This window comes from Pelophylax lessonae (assembly GCF_965119305.1).
Source record: "Pelophylax lessonae genome assembly, chromosome: 1".
NCBI lineage: Eukaryota > Metazoa > Chordata > Amphibia > Anura > Ranidae > Pelophylax > Pelophylax lessonae.
Genome location: NC_138768.1, coordinates 271,567,231 through 271,581,676, shown reverse-complemented (window position 1 = coordinate 271,581,676; position 14,446 = coordinate 271,567,231). Strand labels below are relative to the sequence as shown.

General features: G+C 41.7%; 1 protein-coding gene across 4 annotated transcripts in view; it reads right to left on the bottom strand.

The window, feature by feature from the left end:
- MED15 (mediator complex subunit 15) overlaps positions 1–14,446 on the bottom strand; it is a 147,143-nt gene that overhangs the window by 121,921 nt on the left and 10,776 nt on the right. For all 4 annotated transcript variants that reach the window (XM_082243759.1, XM_082243762.1, XM_082243761.1 and 1 more), the window contains exons 2-5: positions 7,858–7,945; positions 7,130–7,181; positions 4,349–4,378; positions 2,012–2,224 (exon numbers count right to left, since the gene is read on the bottom strand). In XM_082243759.1, the coding sequence (XP_082099885.1) occupies positions 2,012–2,224; positions 4,349–4,378; positions 7,130–7,181; positions 7,858–7,945 (383 nt within the window). The remainder of the gene's footprint in view (positions 1–2,011; positions 2,225–4,348; positions 4,379–7,129; positions 7,182–7,857; positions 7,946–14,446) is intronic.

Genomic DNA, 14,446 nt, shown 5'->3' with positions numbered 1-14,446 from the left:
GCACCAAGATGAGCACCTATCACAGGATCTAGTGCCCAAGTAAACATTACAGGCTTGGCTTACCCCACCCACAATGGGGTCCAGGTATGGTCCCCATGTTAGACCTTGAGAAAACTGCTAGATAGCCCAGGGCAATAATCAGTCGGGGGGGGGGGGGGGGGGACTTTTCCAGAGAAGGAAATGTCCATCAACTAAAGATACTAGCAAATAAAATAAAAAAACTGGGAGTTTAATTGAGTAAGTGGTGTTATAGGAGCATGCCCCTAGAGGCGGCCATAGAAAAGTTTTTGCCAGTGTCCAATCACCTAAAGCTGGCCTGCATATAACCCATGGTCTACAAATACAGCACCTGTGTCGTGTCCTGTACTGTATAAAAGAAGTATGGGTTGTTTTTTTAAATCGTACTTCCCTAGTTGGATGATGTATCTGTCCCCAGTCGGCTCTAAGACTGATAACACCGCTGATCGTTCAGTTCACAGGGCTCTGTGAGCAGAGAGCTGATGACTGCCAGTCACTGGCTCTCTGCTCACACAAAGCTACACTCACAGAATCTCAGATAAACTGTGGCAATAGTTGCTAACCTGCTTTTTAACCACTTAAGCCCCAGAAGATTTTACCCCCTTCCTGACCAGGGCCTATTTTGCAATTCGGCACTGCGTGAATTTAACGGATAATTGCCCGATCGTGCGACGCTGTACACAAACGAAATTGACGTCCTTTTTTTCCCCACAAACAGAGCTTTCTTTTGGTGGTATTTGATCACCTGTGCGATTTTTTGATCATGCGCTATAAACAAAAAAATAGCGTGAATTTTGCAAAAGTAACAATATTTTTCACTTTTTTTATATGAAATTCCCCAAAAAAAAAAAATGTAAAAATCTAAATTTTTTAACATTTTAGGCCAATTTGTTTTATGCTACATTTGTTTGGTAAAAAAAAAAAAAATTTAGCAAAAAGCCTATTTTGGTTTGCGCAAAAGTTATTGCGTTTACTAACTAAGGGAAAGATTGTCATTTTTTTTTTTAACAAGTAATGGCGGCGATCTGCGACATTGCGGCGGACAGATCGGACCCTTGACTGACATTTTTGGGGTTACCAGTGACATTACTACAGTAATCAGTGCTATATATATGCACTGTTACCGTAAAAATGACACTGGCAGTGAAGGGGTTAAATTTGAGAGGGAGGGGTTAAGTGTGTCCCTAGGGGCATGATTCTTACTGTGATTGGATGTGGCTGTGTGTGTAACCGCACAGATCAACGGTCCTACATAGCAGGACCGAATGATCTGTGCTGTTACACAGTGGAGACTGACAGGCGGCTTTGTTTACATTAGCAGCCTGCCTTTCTCCCACTGTAATCGACGATCGCGAGTGACCAGCGGACATCAGGTCCGCCAGTCACTCGCGCGCGGAAAGGGGGGGGGGGGGGGTCTGTGACCGAGCGCTCGCTCCCTAAACCCTCACAGGCTAGCGACGTAGACCTACGTCGCTTTGCCTGTGAGGGGCTGACTGCCGACATGAATCGTCGTTAGGCAGACGGCAAGTGGTTAAAATGCTGGCTGCCTGGCTGTCCATATGACATTGTTTCAAAACGTTGACACAGAATAACCAAATTAATAATGAAATACATCAAATTTTAAAAGTGTGTATAAAGGCAAAACCCTTCAAGTTGAAGTTAAAATCTCTATCAATTTATTATTTGCTGCTAGTGTCCCACTTGGAAGATTTCCATTCTCTTCCTGTCCTGGAGACACAAGAAGAAATGAGAGGAACTCTCTATGAAGTGAAGTCCCATCTTAGAAAGTTGCCACAGAACAGGCATCTCCAAGGGTTGTCTGAGAGGAGACTGAGGAACTAAAAGTTTGGATTTCCCTTCATGCTCTGTCTCTGTAACAATGGTTACCAGAACAAAGAGTGGGTAAATCTCCCCAGCGGGAACACAATACAAATTTGACAAAGGGTCTAACCTTTCCTCTTCTATCTAAAACTAAAAGAAAAATGTAACTTACTAGGTTGGTTTCCAGCCGATACCCCTGTTATTCCATGTGGTGGCATACCCGATGCACCTTGTTGTGGCTGACCAGGAAGGTTCATTTGTTGTGCCATTTGTGCCATTCCACCAATGGCTGCCATTTGTGCCCCAGGAGGGCGGACACCCATGGGTATTCCCTGTGCACCAACAGGAGCTGCACCTGTCAGAGTCTGTAAGGCGTTCATTGGGTCTGTGGGAAGGTTAAAAAAAAAAAAGTCAAGACTAGGGAATGTTAACTAACACAATCAGACAACGTAAATATTTGATCTAATTTCACTTTTCAAGCATAAAGGCCTGTCTCCAACATCATAAAAAGTATACCTGAGCCTATTTCCAGGCTCGATTTCACACTGACTGAAGGAAGAAATTACAAGAACAGGAAAACAATCTGAGCTTTTTATTCCTAGTTTCAGCCATGTTCACCAGTTACATTATGAATCTATCTTCAATCCCTGCAAATGTGGATGGCACTTAGCGTTACTCGAATACCAGAACTGAAAGTTTGTTTTCAGAAACAAATGTTCTAAAACTACAATAGAGGAACTTAATAAAGTACTTACAAACACTTTTCTAGCTGTAGGGCCTTTAAAATGGCATGTGCCAGATTTCAAAATATCCCTGCCACCAAGTAGCTTTAATAACACGTGTGCTAGATTCAGTTAGGGCACATTTACAGTTGTGGTTCGCAGCAGTAAAAATGCGTGGCTGAGCTGTGATTTTACAGCCCCCTCAACCCGCCTGTCCCCCTTAAGCCGCACAGCCAGAGGCCCGAAAGTGTATACAGCAGCGGTGATGCTTTGTGACAGGAATTATACCTCCTGTCACGTTTAGCAGACACTACTGCCTGCTGAACGCAATCTATTCAAGTTAATGGGGTAGTGCTGCGACCACGTGCAATTCATATTGCCTCCTCACCACCTGTTAAACACCTCTGAAAAGCAACCTGAGTGTGGATCACTTTTCAGAGAAGCAGCAGTCCTACCACATATATAAGGCTTGACTTATGGCTAAACCAAATTCAAAGAGAAACACCTCCAGTTCATAGACAAAGAACTGGATGTAATTGAGGCCAATTTAAACTTGGTATACAAAGACAGGCAGAGTGCCGTTAAGGATGCTGTCAGCATTACAACCAACAGGCTCCTATCAACCAGTGATGCCAACAGTGAACGGAGTCTGACTGGGAAGCTGAGACACCAGCTCCCCATAATGATGGCCTGCCACCTCCTTGTGATTAGGAGCAGGCAGTAGGTCAATTCTAGACTGTCTATTGGCTTGGGTTTCACCCACTGACTGCTGTCAATCATTAGTGGAACAGACATGATGAGGAACTAGCGTCTCCGACTTCTCATCAAGCTCTGCCCAACCAGCTCCATAATTCCTTGGACACTGCGATATCTTACTGGTGCATCGGCGGGGAGGAAGCAGGGCACACTAAGGACAAAGAGTCTGCATGGATACTCCAGCTTCAGTGTGCCTCCACACGTGATGCTTGTCTCAAATTCATGTACCCGTTTCAAACAGGTACAATAATTTATTGCTCCCTCTAGGGCTGCACGATATTGGTAAAAAAAAAGAAAAAAAAAAAAAAAAAACACATTGCAATATTTTTTCCCCAACGATATATATTGCAATATTTATACCCGCCTCTTCCTGGTGTACATGGTACAGTCGCCTCCCCTCCGTATTTGGTACCTTCTTGGCAGCCTCAGCCCACGTGCGCTCCATCCGTTTCTTTTGTTTGTCCCTCATGATCGGGCTGTGAAGTCGGTTCTCCCGGAGGAAGGGGGAATCTCTCTGGCTGGGGGCAGACTGAAACGCGGGAAGTGGGGGTAACGCTGGGGGTTGTAGTGCTCTCCACCAGGCAGCTCCTTCGCACGGGAAGCACACTCCCAGTCCCCACAATACACTTCCGCCCCACAGCACAGCAAACCAATCACGTCGTGAGTAGCGGCACAGCGAACCAATCAGGTGTGTAGGCACGCGTGATTGGTTCCCTGTGCCGCTGCTCACCGCTCAGTCAGGAGAGCTGCAGGACGGACTTAACATGTGGGACGGATGTCGGGCTGTATCCGTCTACCTTCACTGTGAGTCCCCAATATCGCATGATCCGGCGATGTGACTATCGCCCACACCCGCAGCACGATATTCGATGTTACATCGAATATCGTTCAGTCCTAGCTCGCGCCAACATTTGTCGAGCAACGGCAAAGTGGAATTCTAAAGAGTGTCTTAGATTAACTCCCCTGAAGGCAGTTATGTAACTATTTGAAATGTACAGAATGCTGAAGATAAAAACATTAAGAAGTCTTACCACTTACTGATGCCTGGGATTTCTTGTTATCTGTAAAAATGAAAATTCAAACTTAATACATTCTCCAATTTTTTCCGAACAGTTAAAGTGGTTGTAACCCTTTAAAAAAAAAAAAAAAAAAAAAAAAAAGAAAGAAAATACTATTCCTTTAAGGCATGATCTATAGCACAGCGCTTGTGCCGTGTAATTTGTCCCTTTCTATGTTGTAATATATCTGGTTAATATTGTCTGTTCTTGTGTTTCCGTGTGTGCCAACCACAGTAATCATGGCTGCTGAGCCGTGATACCGTGGTCAGCTTACCTGCCTCTATCATCTCACTCTATGCTTTGAGTCTCTCCCCACTCCCCCTTACTCCTTTGCCTGTCAGCGTGAGAGCTGATCTCCTCTCAGCCTCTATTTCGCAGCAATATTCAGCGAAAATACTTGTATCCCCTCTGGATTATGCAGTTATCAACTACTGTGTATGTTTTTTTTTTAAATTACAAGGCTAAATACCTTTCCTTACACCACCGCTGTGTGGTTATGTGACTTCCCTCTGCTGGCCAGCTGACATCACAAGGGAATCTCCGCCCTACCCACTGCTCCCCATAGATAGGAGGCAGGACCACTTGACCGCACAGCACAGGTATATAGCCATGTCGTTTAAAAGAAAACACATACACTGTAGTTAATGACTGCATAATCCAGAGGGGATACCAGTAAAGTCACAATGTGAATTCACAAACATTTTAACTCAAAATAGAGGTTTGTTATAGCTACTATGTATAGTACATACCCGTTTCTTATAAATTAGATATTTGCCTAGAGGCTTTGTCAGTTATGGCAAGATAAAGCAAGAAGGACATCATCAACAGAAGTGTGAGCAACAAAACTATCACTAATAGTTAACTTGTTAACCTAGGATGTCCAAGTAGGGCTGGGGACATGCTGCCTGTATTAGCCAGAAAGAAATATGAGAAAGCTAGTAAAATGAGCAATTATAGTCTGTTGAATGAAGAGTGTTTTGAGGTAAATTTCTCATTACCGATAATAACCAGTCAGATCCCTCATTTCACTGTCAAACCTCAACTTCATAAAATGACATGAGTAGATGGACTGCTATACTTCCTATAGCAAGCACTACATACAACTTTAGCCTTTATAAGTAAAGTATACTGTGGCATTGCAACTGAATGTCAGGAGAACATTCAGTTGCAAGGATTCAGATATATTGGGCAGACTAGATGGGCCAAATGGTTCTTATCTGCCGACACATTCTATGTTTCTATGTTTCTATAACCCCAAAAGACTCTGAATCATTTAAAGTTTTCAGAATCAACCCCATTATAAATATACACACACATACATACATACATACGTACGTACGTACGTACGTATACACACACACACACACACACACATGCGCTCCTTTAGGCTGTATGGGCGCCATATTGGTTTTTATGCCCACAGAAGGGGGTGGACATTACAGGAGCTCGGTGGGGCCAAAAAGCAAAGGAAAGCAAAGTGGCTGCAGTAATGAATCAGGAACACATACAAGGGACGGCCAAACGAACTAACTGTAACAATTGGAATGGAGTGAAAGGCTATATGGGTGCAAATATGACTAAATAAAAGGTGTTGTAGTCTAATACCTGGCAAATTATAGTGACAGAAATAACTGGACGAACCTTGCTATATGTTTCCATGTTGGACCGACGAGTAGGTGGGTAAAGAACAATTATGTGCACATAGAGTAATTTTAACAAAAAGGTATACAGAAATAGATTGAGAAATGTCCACCCCCTTCTGTGGGCATAAAAGCCCTACACCAATAGGAGGCTCGTACGGCCTGAAGGAGCACATGCTCCTCAATGCGTCGCCGTTTACATCTGTGCCTCATGACCAGGAAGTGACATCACAGCCTGTTGGAGCTGTTCCCCTGCATTCCACGGACCAGGGAAGCCTTGGACTACATCCCAGGAATCCCCTCACCGTGTCAGCCAGCGAGGACACTGCCATCTAGGACCCCCCCCAGGACTGAGATGCACAGACTTCCACATTTATTTTAAAAGCTTTTTAACAAGCTTACCCTTGTGAGTAAGATTTTATCACATTTATATTAAATTTGTTTCCTGCTGCAGTTAGAAGGCGCTGTGCTTTTATCTTCTTTTTCCTAAATAGATGCCGAACATGTTGCGCTTTAAAATTGTACACGGTCATAGAATGCAAACAAACTACAATATTTAAAAATCTCCAAAGGGGACGCTTTGAAAATGTGTACAGGTTACCAGTTTAAAGTTACAAAAGAGGTATAGTGCTAGAATTATTACGCTCACTATAACGTTTACAGCGATACCTCACGTGTGGTGCAAACACAACTTTCATATGCGTGCATGACCGACGTATGTGTTCATCCCAGCATGCGAGCACAGGGGGACCGGAGCGCTTTAAAATTTTTATTTTTTTAATTTATTTCATAAAATGTTTTTATTTTTACACTGTCCCTTTATTTTTATTTTTTTTTTTATCATGTGTAAACATCCCTTAGAAATAAAAGCATGGCAGGTCTTATTTATGGAGACATCTGGAGTCTGTACAACCCCAGATCTCTCCTCTACCCTTGAAAGCATGAGATGAATGGGACAGAGATATTACTGGTTTTAATAAAGGTAAAGGTTTAGCATTATTCCACTTTTGCGTCAACTACTAGTTCATCTCTAATGCTATGCGGAAGAGTTTTTAGATTAAAAAAACAAAAATCACTTGGTTACACCCCTAGAAAATCATCTTTTGTGACTTACGGATATCTCGAAAGTGAATAATAAGTCTGGCAACCAAAGACAAATACTCTTCCTGCAATAAAAACAGAAACAAACAGGTAAAAACATGCTGTTAATTACATATACACATAACATTTCCTCCAAGTATGTTGTATGATCCATAGGGCTTTCAATAAAATTAACAAAAAAAAAAAATATTTTAAAAATTATTGCCCATAGCAACCAACCAATCACCTTTTACAGAAAAAAAAAAAACTTAAATTCCACCAACTTTGTGCTCATTCTCTTCTCAGTTTGAAATCACCCCCTAAATTTGGTGGAATGTCATTTGACTGGAGAATAAAGGCCACTCGGGAACATTTCATGCATATAGTTCATAGTGCCATGTCCTTCAAAATTAGTAATAAATTACTAAACAAAACAAGTTGAATGAAACTAACTACTACTAGCGGTTTTTAGTTGAGGATTCAGTGGAGTTCAATCTTAACTCCAAAGGAGTCACACAACCAATGAAAGTATTGAATTTACAAAAATACTTCCCTACAGGAAATCCCCAGCTATCTGCACATACAGCAGTCCTAAAGACGACTGCAAAGGGACTTTTACTGTGAAAAGTACAAAATAATTCATTTGCAGCAAATTATAAATGTATACACAGGATAAGTACTAGAAAGAGGTAGTGCTGTTGACAGTAATTAGGTAGGCACAGGTAGTGTTTAGTAACACAGAGATTGATCTGATATACCTACACGTGTTTTAGCCTTTAGAAAAACATGACTTTCCATCTCCTTGCTGGACTTGGTGTGAGCAACCCCTGCTTTACGCATGGCCTCATCACTGGAAAAACAAAGTTTGATAGGGTTAAATATCTCTAAGTCTCAGTTTACATGAACAAAAATACCTTAAGAAAAAAAATAAAGATTTCAGAATGTACTTCCTGCATTTGTGGAGTTTTACTGTATGGCATGAAGAAGAAAAACAAAAAAAAAAAAAAAAAAAAACGGAATTACAGCGCAGTTACAATAAAAAAAAAAAAAATATTTGCAAAAAAATACAAAACTTGTGCAGACCCAACAATCACCTTACTGCTTGCTACGTATAAAAACAAATAACTATTAGAGCCCATTCAGACAGGGGAGACACGACTTGCTGGGGCGACCTGTGAAGTCGCGGTGCACGCCATGCACAGACTTCATATAATTGAAGTCAATGCAAGTCGCCTCCAGGTCGCCCCAAAAGGACTTGTGTCGCTCCTATTAGAACGGGTCCTGTGCTAATCAATGGCAGGCGACCGACCGCGACTTGTCAGGCGACCAAGTCGCGCTAGTGTGAATGGACCCTTAAGGTTTGTTGTTTAGATAACTAGACATGGATTATTATTATTATACAGGATTTACCTATCACCAACAGTTTGTACAAAGGAGACAATACAGGTACAATATAATTCAGGACAAGACGGTTAGGAGTGCCCTGCTCGTGAGAGCTTACAATCTAAAAAGGGGTATATGTGTGGGGAGATTATCATCAGTTTTGAAAAGATTGCGCTTGAGGAAGTGGTGTGACACCTATACTGATAGATCAGTTAGTAAATTTGTGATGTACGAGAAGAGCTAAAGAGTAGAGCGATGAATTTCGGTGTTGCTAGCAATGTGATGGTATAGGAAACCACGGAAGGCTAACAATTGACTATTGAAGGAGGTGTAGATAGAGAAATGAATGAGTGAGGACAGAGTCGTTTGGAATCTCTATGGAAAGAGAAAGTGGAGGAGACGCTAGGTGAGACTTAAGGAGTACTTTGGATGGAAGTAAACTCTCCTAATAGTTCTCAGCCAAGGAAGCTGCCATATTGGCCTCTGTTTATCCTCAGCGGCCATGATGCTGCACATGTAATCAGCCACCTGATGGTTTGACAGTTTCGTTGAGAGCACACACATTCAATGTGACAGTTACATTTCCAGCACATGCCAAGAATGTATATGTTTTTTTCTAAACTCTTAAATCTATGGGGGATTGCTTTCACTTTAAAGCAAAACTTTACCCATAACAATTTGATAACAATGTACTTTAACCATTTTCCGACTGTAGGACATCATATGACGTCCTGGAATTTGAGTGGTGATATCTGAATGATGCCTGAAGCTGCAGTTCACTTCACGTTGAAGTGGTTGTACTGGCTACAGGCATCACCATGGTACCATTTTTTAGAGCCAAAAGGTCGGCTTTCTTGTGATAAATTAAATTAAAAACTGATGCGGCTAATCAGCAATCATGTCGGCTATTACAAGCAGCGGTAGGGGATGCCCCCGCTGCTCTGCCACGCACACCCACCAGCTGGCCTGGAGACCGGAACAAAGCCGATATCGGCTTTGATCGGATCTCCGATGTAGTAAACAGCGCCAGATTTTAAAATATTGAACTTATTTAAAAATGCAGATTTTGGGATTCTGACTACTTTGAAGTGCAGAGGAGGCATTTGGGTACCTGTCACTGACTATTACGGTTACAAGGGATGTTTACATTCCTTGTGAAAGTAAAAAAGTGATCAGGATTTTTTTTTTTTTTTAAGAGGGACAGTGTGAAATAAGAAAACATTTTTTTTTAAAGCACCCCATCCCCCCATACTCGAGCACCGAAGAAAACGCATACGTAGGTCGCGCCCGCAAATGTGTTCACATCACACGTGAGGTATCGCCTCGATCGTTAGAGCAAGAGCAATAATTCAAGCTCTTTAAAGGCCCATACACACGTAGCGATTGTCGGCCGTAAATATTCAGCCGCCGAACGATCGGCCGATTATCGGCTTGTTAGTATGATGCTTCCGACAACCGACTGCGACTTTTCGGCTGAACAGAATCGGGTGTGCAGGCTATAAAATTTTTGTTGGCCGTCACTAGAATGGTCGATTGTTCGCCAGTCAGTACAGAATTCGGCCAACTAACAGCAGCTGGGCAAGACTGGGCATGCTCAGAGAAGAAAAAAAAAACACACGGAAAGTTAACCATCACATGGCATCACTTCTGCAGTTGGCTGTTGTTGGCCGACAAAATTCGTGTGCAGTCTTTGGCACTTTTCAACCGACAGGACAGCACCGGACAAAAGACGGCCGATCATTCGGCACGTGTGTATGGGGCTTAACTCTAAACAGGTAACCTTTAAAATGTTTTAAAGCGTCGCCTAAGGAGATTTTTTAAGTACCATAGTTTGTCGCTAACTCAATTTAAAAGCCTGACGTTAGGTATCTATTTACTCGGTGTAACATCATCTTGCCCATTATACAAAACTGGGCCAACTTTACTGTTTAATTTTTTTTAAATTCATTAAAGTGTATTTTTTCAAAAATAATTGTGTTTGAAAGACCGCTGTGCAAATACAGTGTGACAAACTATTGCAAGGACTGCCATTTTTTCCCCCCTAGGGTCTCGGTTTAAAAAAAAAAAAAATTACATACATACACACAATATATATATATATATATATATATATATATATATATATATATATATATATATATATTTGAGTGTTCTAAGTAACAGGTAACAATCTTTTATCTCTTTTTTATTTGCTAGAAAGTTACTTAGAACCCCAAAACATTACTGTTTATATATATATATATATATATATATATATATATATATATATATATATATATATATATATATATATATATATATATATATATATATATATATATATATATATATATAAAAGCAGAGGCCCTAAAAAATATATTTTTTTTTTTTTCAAATAATTTTTATTTTACTTTTTAAAGTAGAAAGAAATTAAGCTATGCGTACAATACTCAAATTAGATACAAAGCGCCCAAAAGACAGATGAAGACAGTTGTAGCAGCCATATCAGTGGTTATCTTGGAGTAAATCAGCAATCGCATCAAGATTCAAAAAGGAATATAAAAAAGAAAGGATTAGGTGGAAAAAGAGAAAGAGGAAATAGAGGAAGGGAGGTAGGTGCCATCACTATATTGCGCCCATGAGGATATGGGGGGGTGGAGGTGTTTCACGGTGGGTCCGCCCGAAGATGCCACAGTTCCTATACACGATTGTGGATTTCTAATTTGTCCTGTATTCTGGCTGTCAGTTTCTCCACCAGTTCCACATCCTTATGGGCCATACACACTAAGATTTTCTGAAGACTTTTTCCTTTAGATTTACCAAAACCGTAATAATATGAGGTCAAACCTAAACACTTTCAATTTGTATGCAATCTGGCAGGCCCTTGCACTACATAGAAAAGGTAAATCTGAAGGAAATCTAACCACAAAAGTTGAATAGTGTGTATCCAGCTTTAGTCCTGGCATACAGAGCATCAGGAGAAGGAGGAGAGCGTTTTTTTTTCCCAATATACTGACACAAGGCAGCGTGCTGCCATGAGAATATGGTGTAAAAGCTTCTTTTAGGGTTTAGGGAGTTTTAAGGGGGAGAGGCCTAGAAGGAAGAAATTTGGTGGCCATGGGATAGGTTACCCGGAACAGGTAACTCAGCAGCTGTTGTACTAATCTACAAAAAGGGGTAAGCAAAAGACCTGTCCAAAATATATGAAAGAGAGCACCTCTATCTCTGCAGCAACACCAGCAGCGGTCGGAAGTAGTGGGATAGGTAGCGTCAGATACCAGAAATAGAGAATTTTATAGGTATTTTCCTGCCCGAGACCAGATCTGCCAAGTCTCGAGGAAAATTTCCTCACCTAGTACCCTCTCCCATCGGAGCATATAGGAGTGTTTGCCCTGGGTTGGAAACAGTTGGAAATATAAGGTCAAGGCAAAAGGTGAGCTTGTTACATGCGGAGCAGGCATTCTAGAAGGCATAGGAGAATGGGGGTGCTAAAGTGCAACAAAAATTCTGTGGGGTAACACATTATTACTATTCAGTGTCATTGAAACTGAACACTGTGTAGCTTTGATTAACTTCTGCTGTAGGGTTCCTCCCATAACAATTCTAATTGCTCTGTCCTCTCCCCCTTTCCCTCCCTGCCTGTCAGCTCGGGAGTCTGTATCTATATCCACGCCTACCCCCCCCCCCCCCTCCGCTGTGGTTAGTAAAATACTAAAACTTAAAACTCAAATGACCGGCCTAAAGATACTTCACAAAAAGGTATTTAGAATCGGTTCACATTAAGGCGACACGACTCTGAACAGCTTCGGGGGCGACTTGTGCATTACCATGCACCGCGACTTCGGAGCGACTTGCAGGGACTTCACATAATGGAAGTCTATGCAAGTCGCTCCGAGGTCGCCCCGAAATAGTACAGGACCCTTTTTGTGTCGCTCCTATTAAAACGGGCCCTGTAGCGGTCAATGGACCGCGGGGAGCGCGACTTGTCACTGACAAGTCGTGCTAGTGTGAACTGGCTCTTAGAGGCTTCGATTTTAAACAAACAAAAAAACACAGTGCAGGATGACAAATTAAAATAGTGGGGCTGGCAAAAAAATCGTAATGTAGGGTTACAAAACCTTTAACTCTACATATTACCTAAATAATAAACCACGCTTTTTTTCTTAGGTTTTATTCCAATTAAATGAAACAATAAAATCGGCCAACTAATCGATTATGAAATGAATCATTAGTTGCAGACTTAATGCTAATAACCACACTATTTCAGGTTAATTGTAAAGCATTAAGAGCTGATTCATACTAATGAGCTGTGGAAACGTGCACATTAACACAACATGTTACTTGGCTTGGTGCAAAGCGGTGCTAGAAATGGTATATGCACCTTTTTGGTACATTATTAGTTCATTAGGCGGCCATTTAAACAAATAGGCTACCCTAAAAGAGAAGTATAGGTTTCCTTTTTTTTTTTTTTTTTTTGCTTTATCTCAATCCTTATGAGCTACTAGTGTCTACAGAGCTTCCCTGCACTCTGAAAAGCGCACACTGTTAAAATAGGGTTAATTCCCTGCGGGAGGGGCTACAGACTTTCATTAAGTGTCAACACAGCAACCCCCCTTCCTTCTCCCCTTCCTTCTCTCTGTGACTATTGTCAGCTCTGGGCTCTCTGCTAGTTCCCCAGAGTTCACACAGACCTCTTCCTCCTCCTCCCTCCTGACAGACAGTCCTGAGCACACAGACATACCTTCAGAAAGAGCAGAAGCAGTTCAGGGACTGTAAGAGAGATCACGGAAGTGTTCTTTTTACGATTTCTGCATTCCTGTTAAAAATATAATGCACAATACAACACTGGCTGAAGATGGGACTCCTATTTCCCTCTCCCCTGCAGCACTACAATGTATTGAACACATCTCACCGTTTATTCACAAATAGACATAGTACACAAGTGGCTGATGTCTGTCTGCATGTAATGTGTAAAGAGCTTCCAGGGATCGTAGAACGAGATAATGTACTGTTCTTGTACCTGGAAGCCTACACATTGAATGTGAGTGAGGGGAAGGGGGAGAGGGATCTAAGGGTGCAGGGGAAAAAAAAAAAAAAACTCAGGAAGTATTATTATTATACAGGATTTATATAGCGCCGACAGTTTGCGCAGCGCTTTACAATATGAGGGAAGACAATAGTTTCAATACAGGAGGGATTAGAGGGCCCTGCTCGTTAGAGCTTACAATCTAGAAAGTATCAGAGGAAGTGGTAAAGAGAAGACACAGACTGCTGCTGAATGTGCAGCCCGGAACACAGACAGGAGAGCTGCTGGAAGTGAAGACAAGTGCACAACTTCTCAAACTTCCCCCGCTTTTTAGTGATGACACCGGTTACTATGGAAATGGAGACACATGGCAAAACGGGCACGTTCTGGCTTGCTGCTAAGGTGTGTGCCCATTTGCTAAGAGCAGCCACATGTCAGAGAAGGAGGGGCCAAGAGTGGGTGGATTGCTAGAGATGTATCCGCCCACTCTAAACTTTTAAACAGAAAGAAGACCGTTACTGGCCATTTCCTGACACTTCAAGTGATTGGACTGCACAAACTAAAGGACCGAGAATAAAAAGAAAAGGCATGGAAGCATGAGGTGAACATGCACAATATATTTGCCATTCCCATACTTCTCCTTTAATGCAATGCAAGTTAATGCAGCAATAGTGTAAGTAAACCCCAATGCGGTATTTTAAATACTTTCTTTAACCACTTAAGCCCCGGAAGATTTTACCCCCTTCCTGACCAGGGCCTATTTTGCGATTCGACACTGCGTGATTTTAACGGACAATTGCGCGGTCGTGCGACGCTGTATCTAAATGAATTTGACGCCTTTTTTTCCCACAAACAGAGCTTTCTTTTGGTGGTATTTGATCACCTGTGCGAATTTTTGATCATGCGCTATAAACAAAAAAAAGAGCGACAATTTTGCAAAAATAAAAATTTTTCACATTTTTT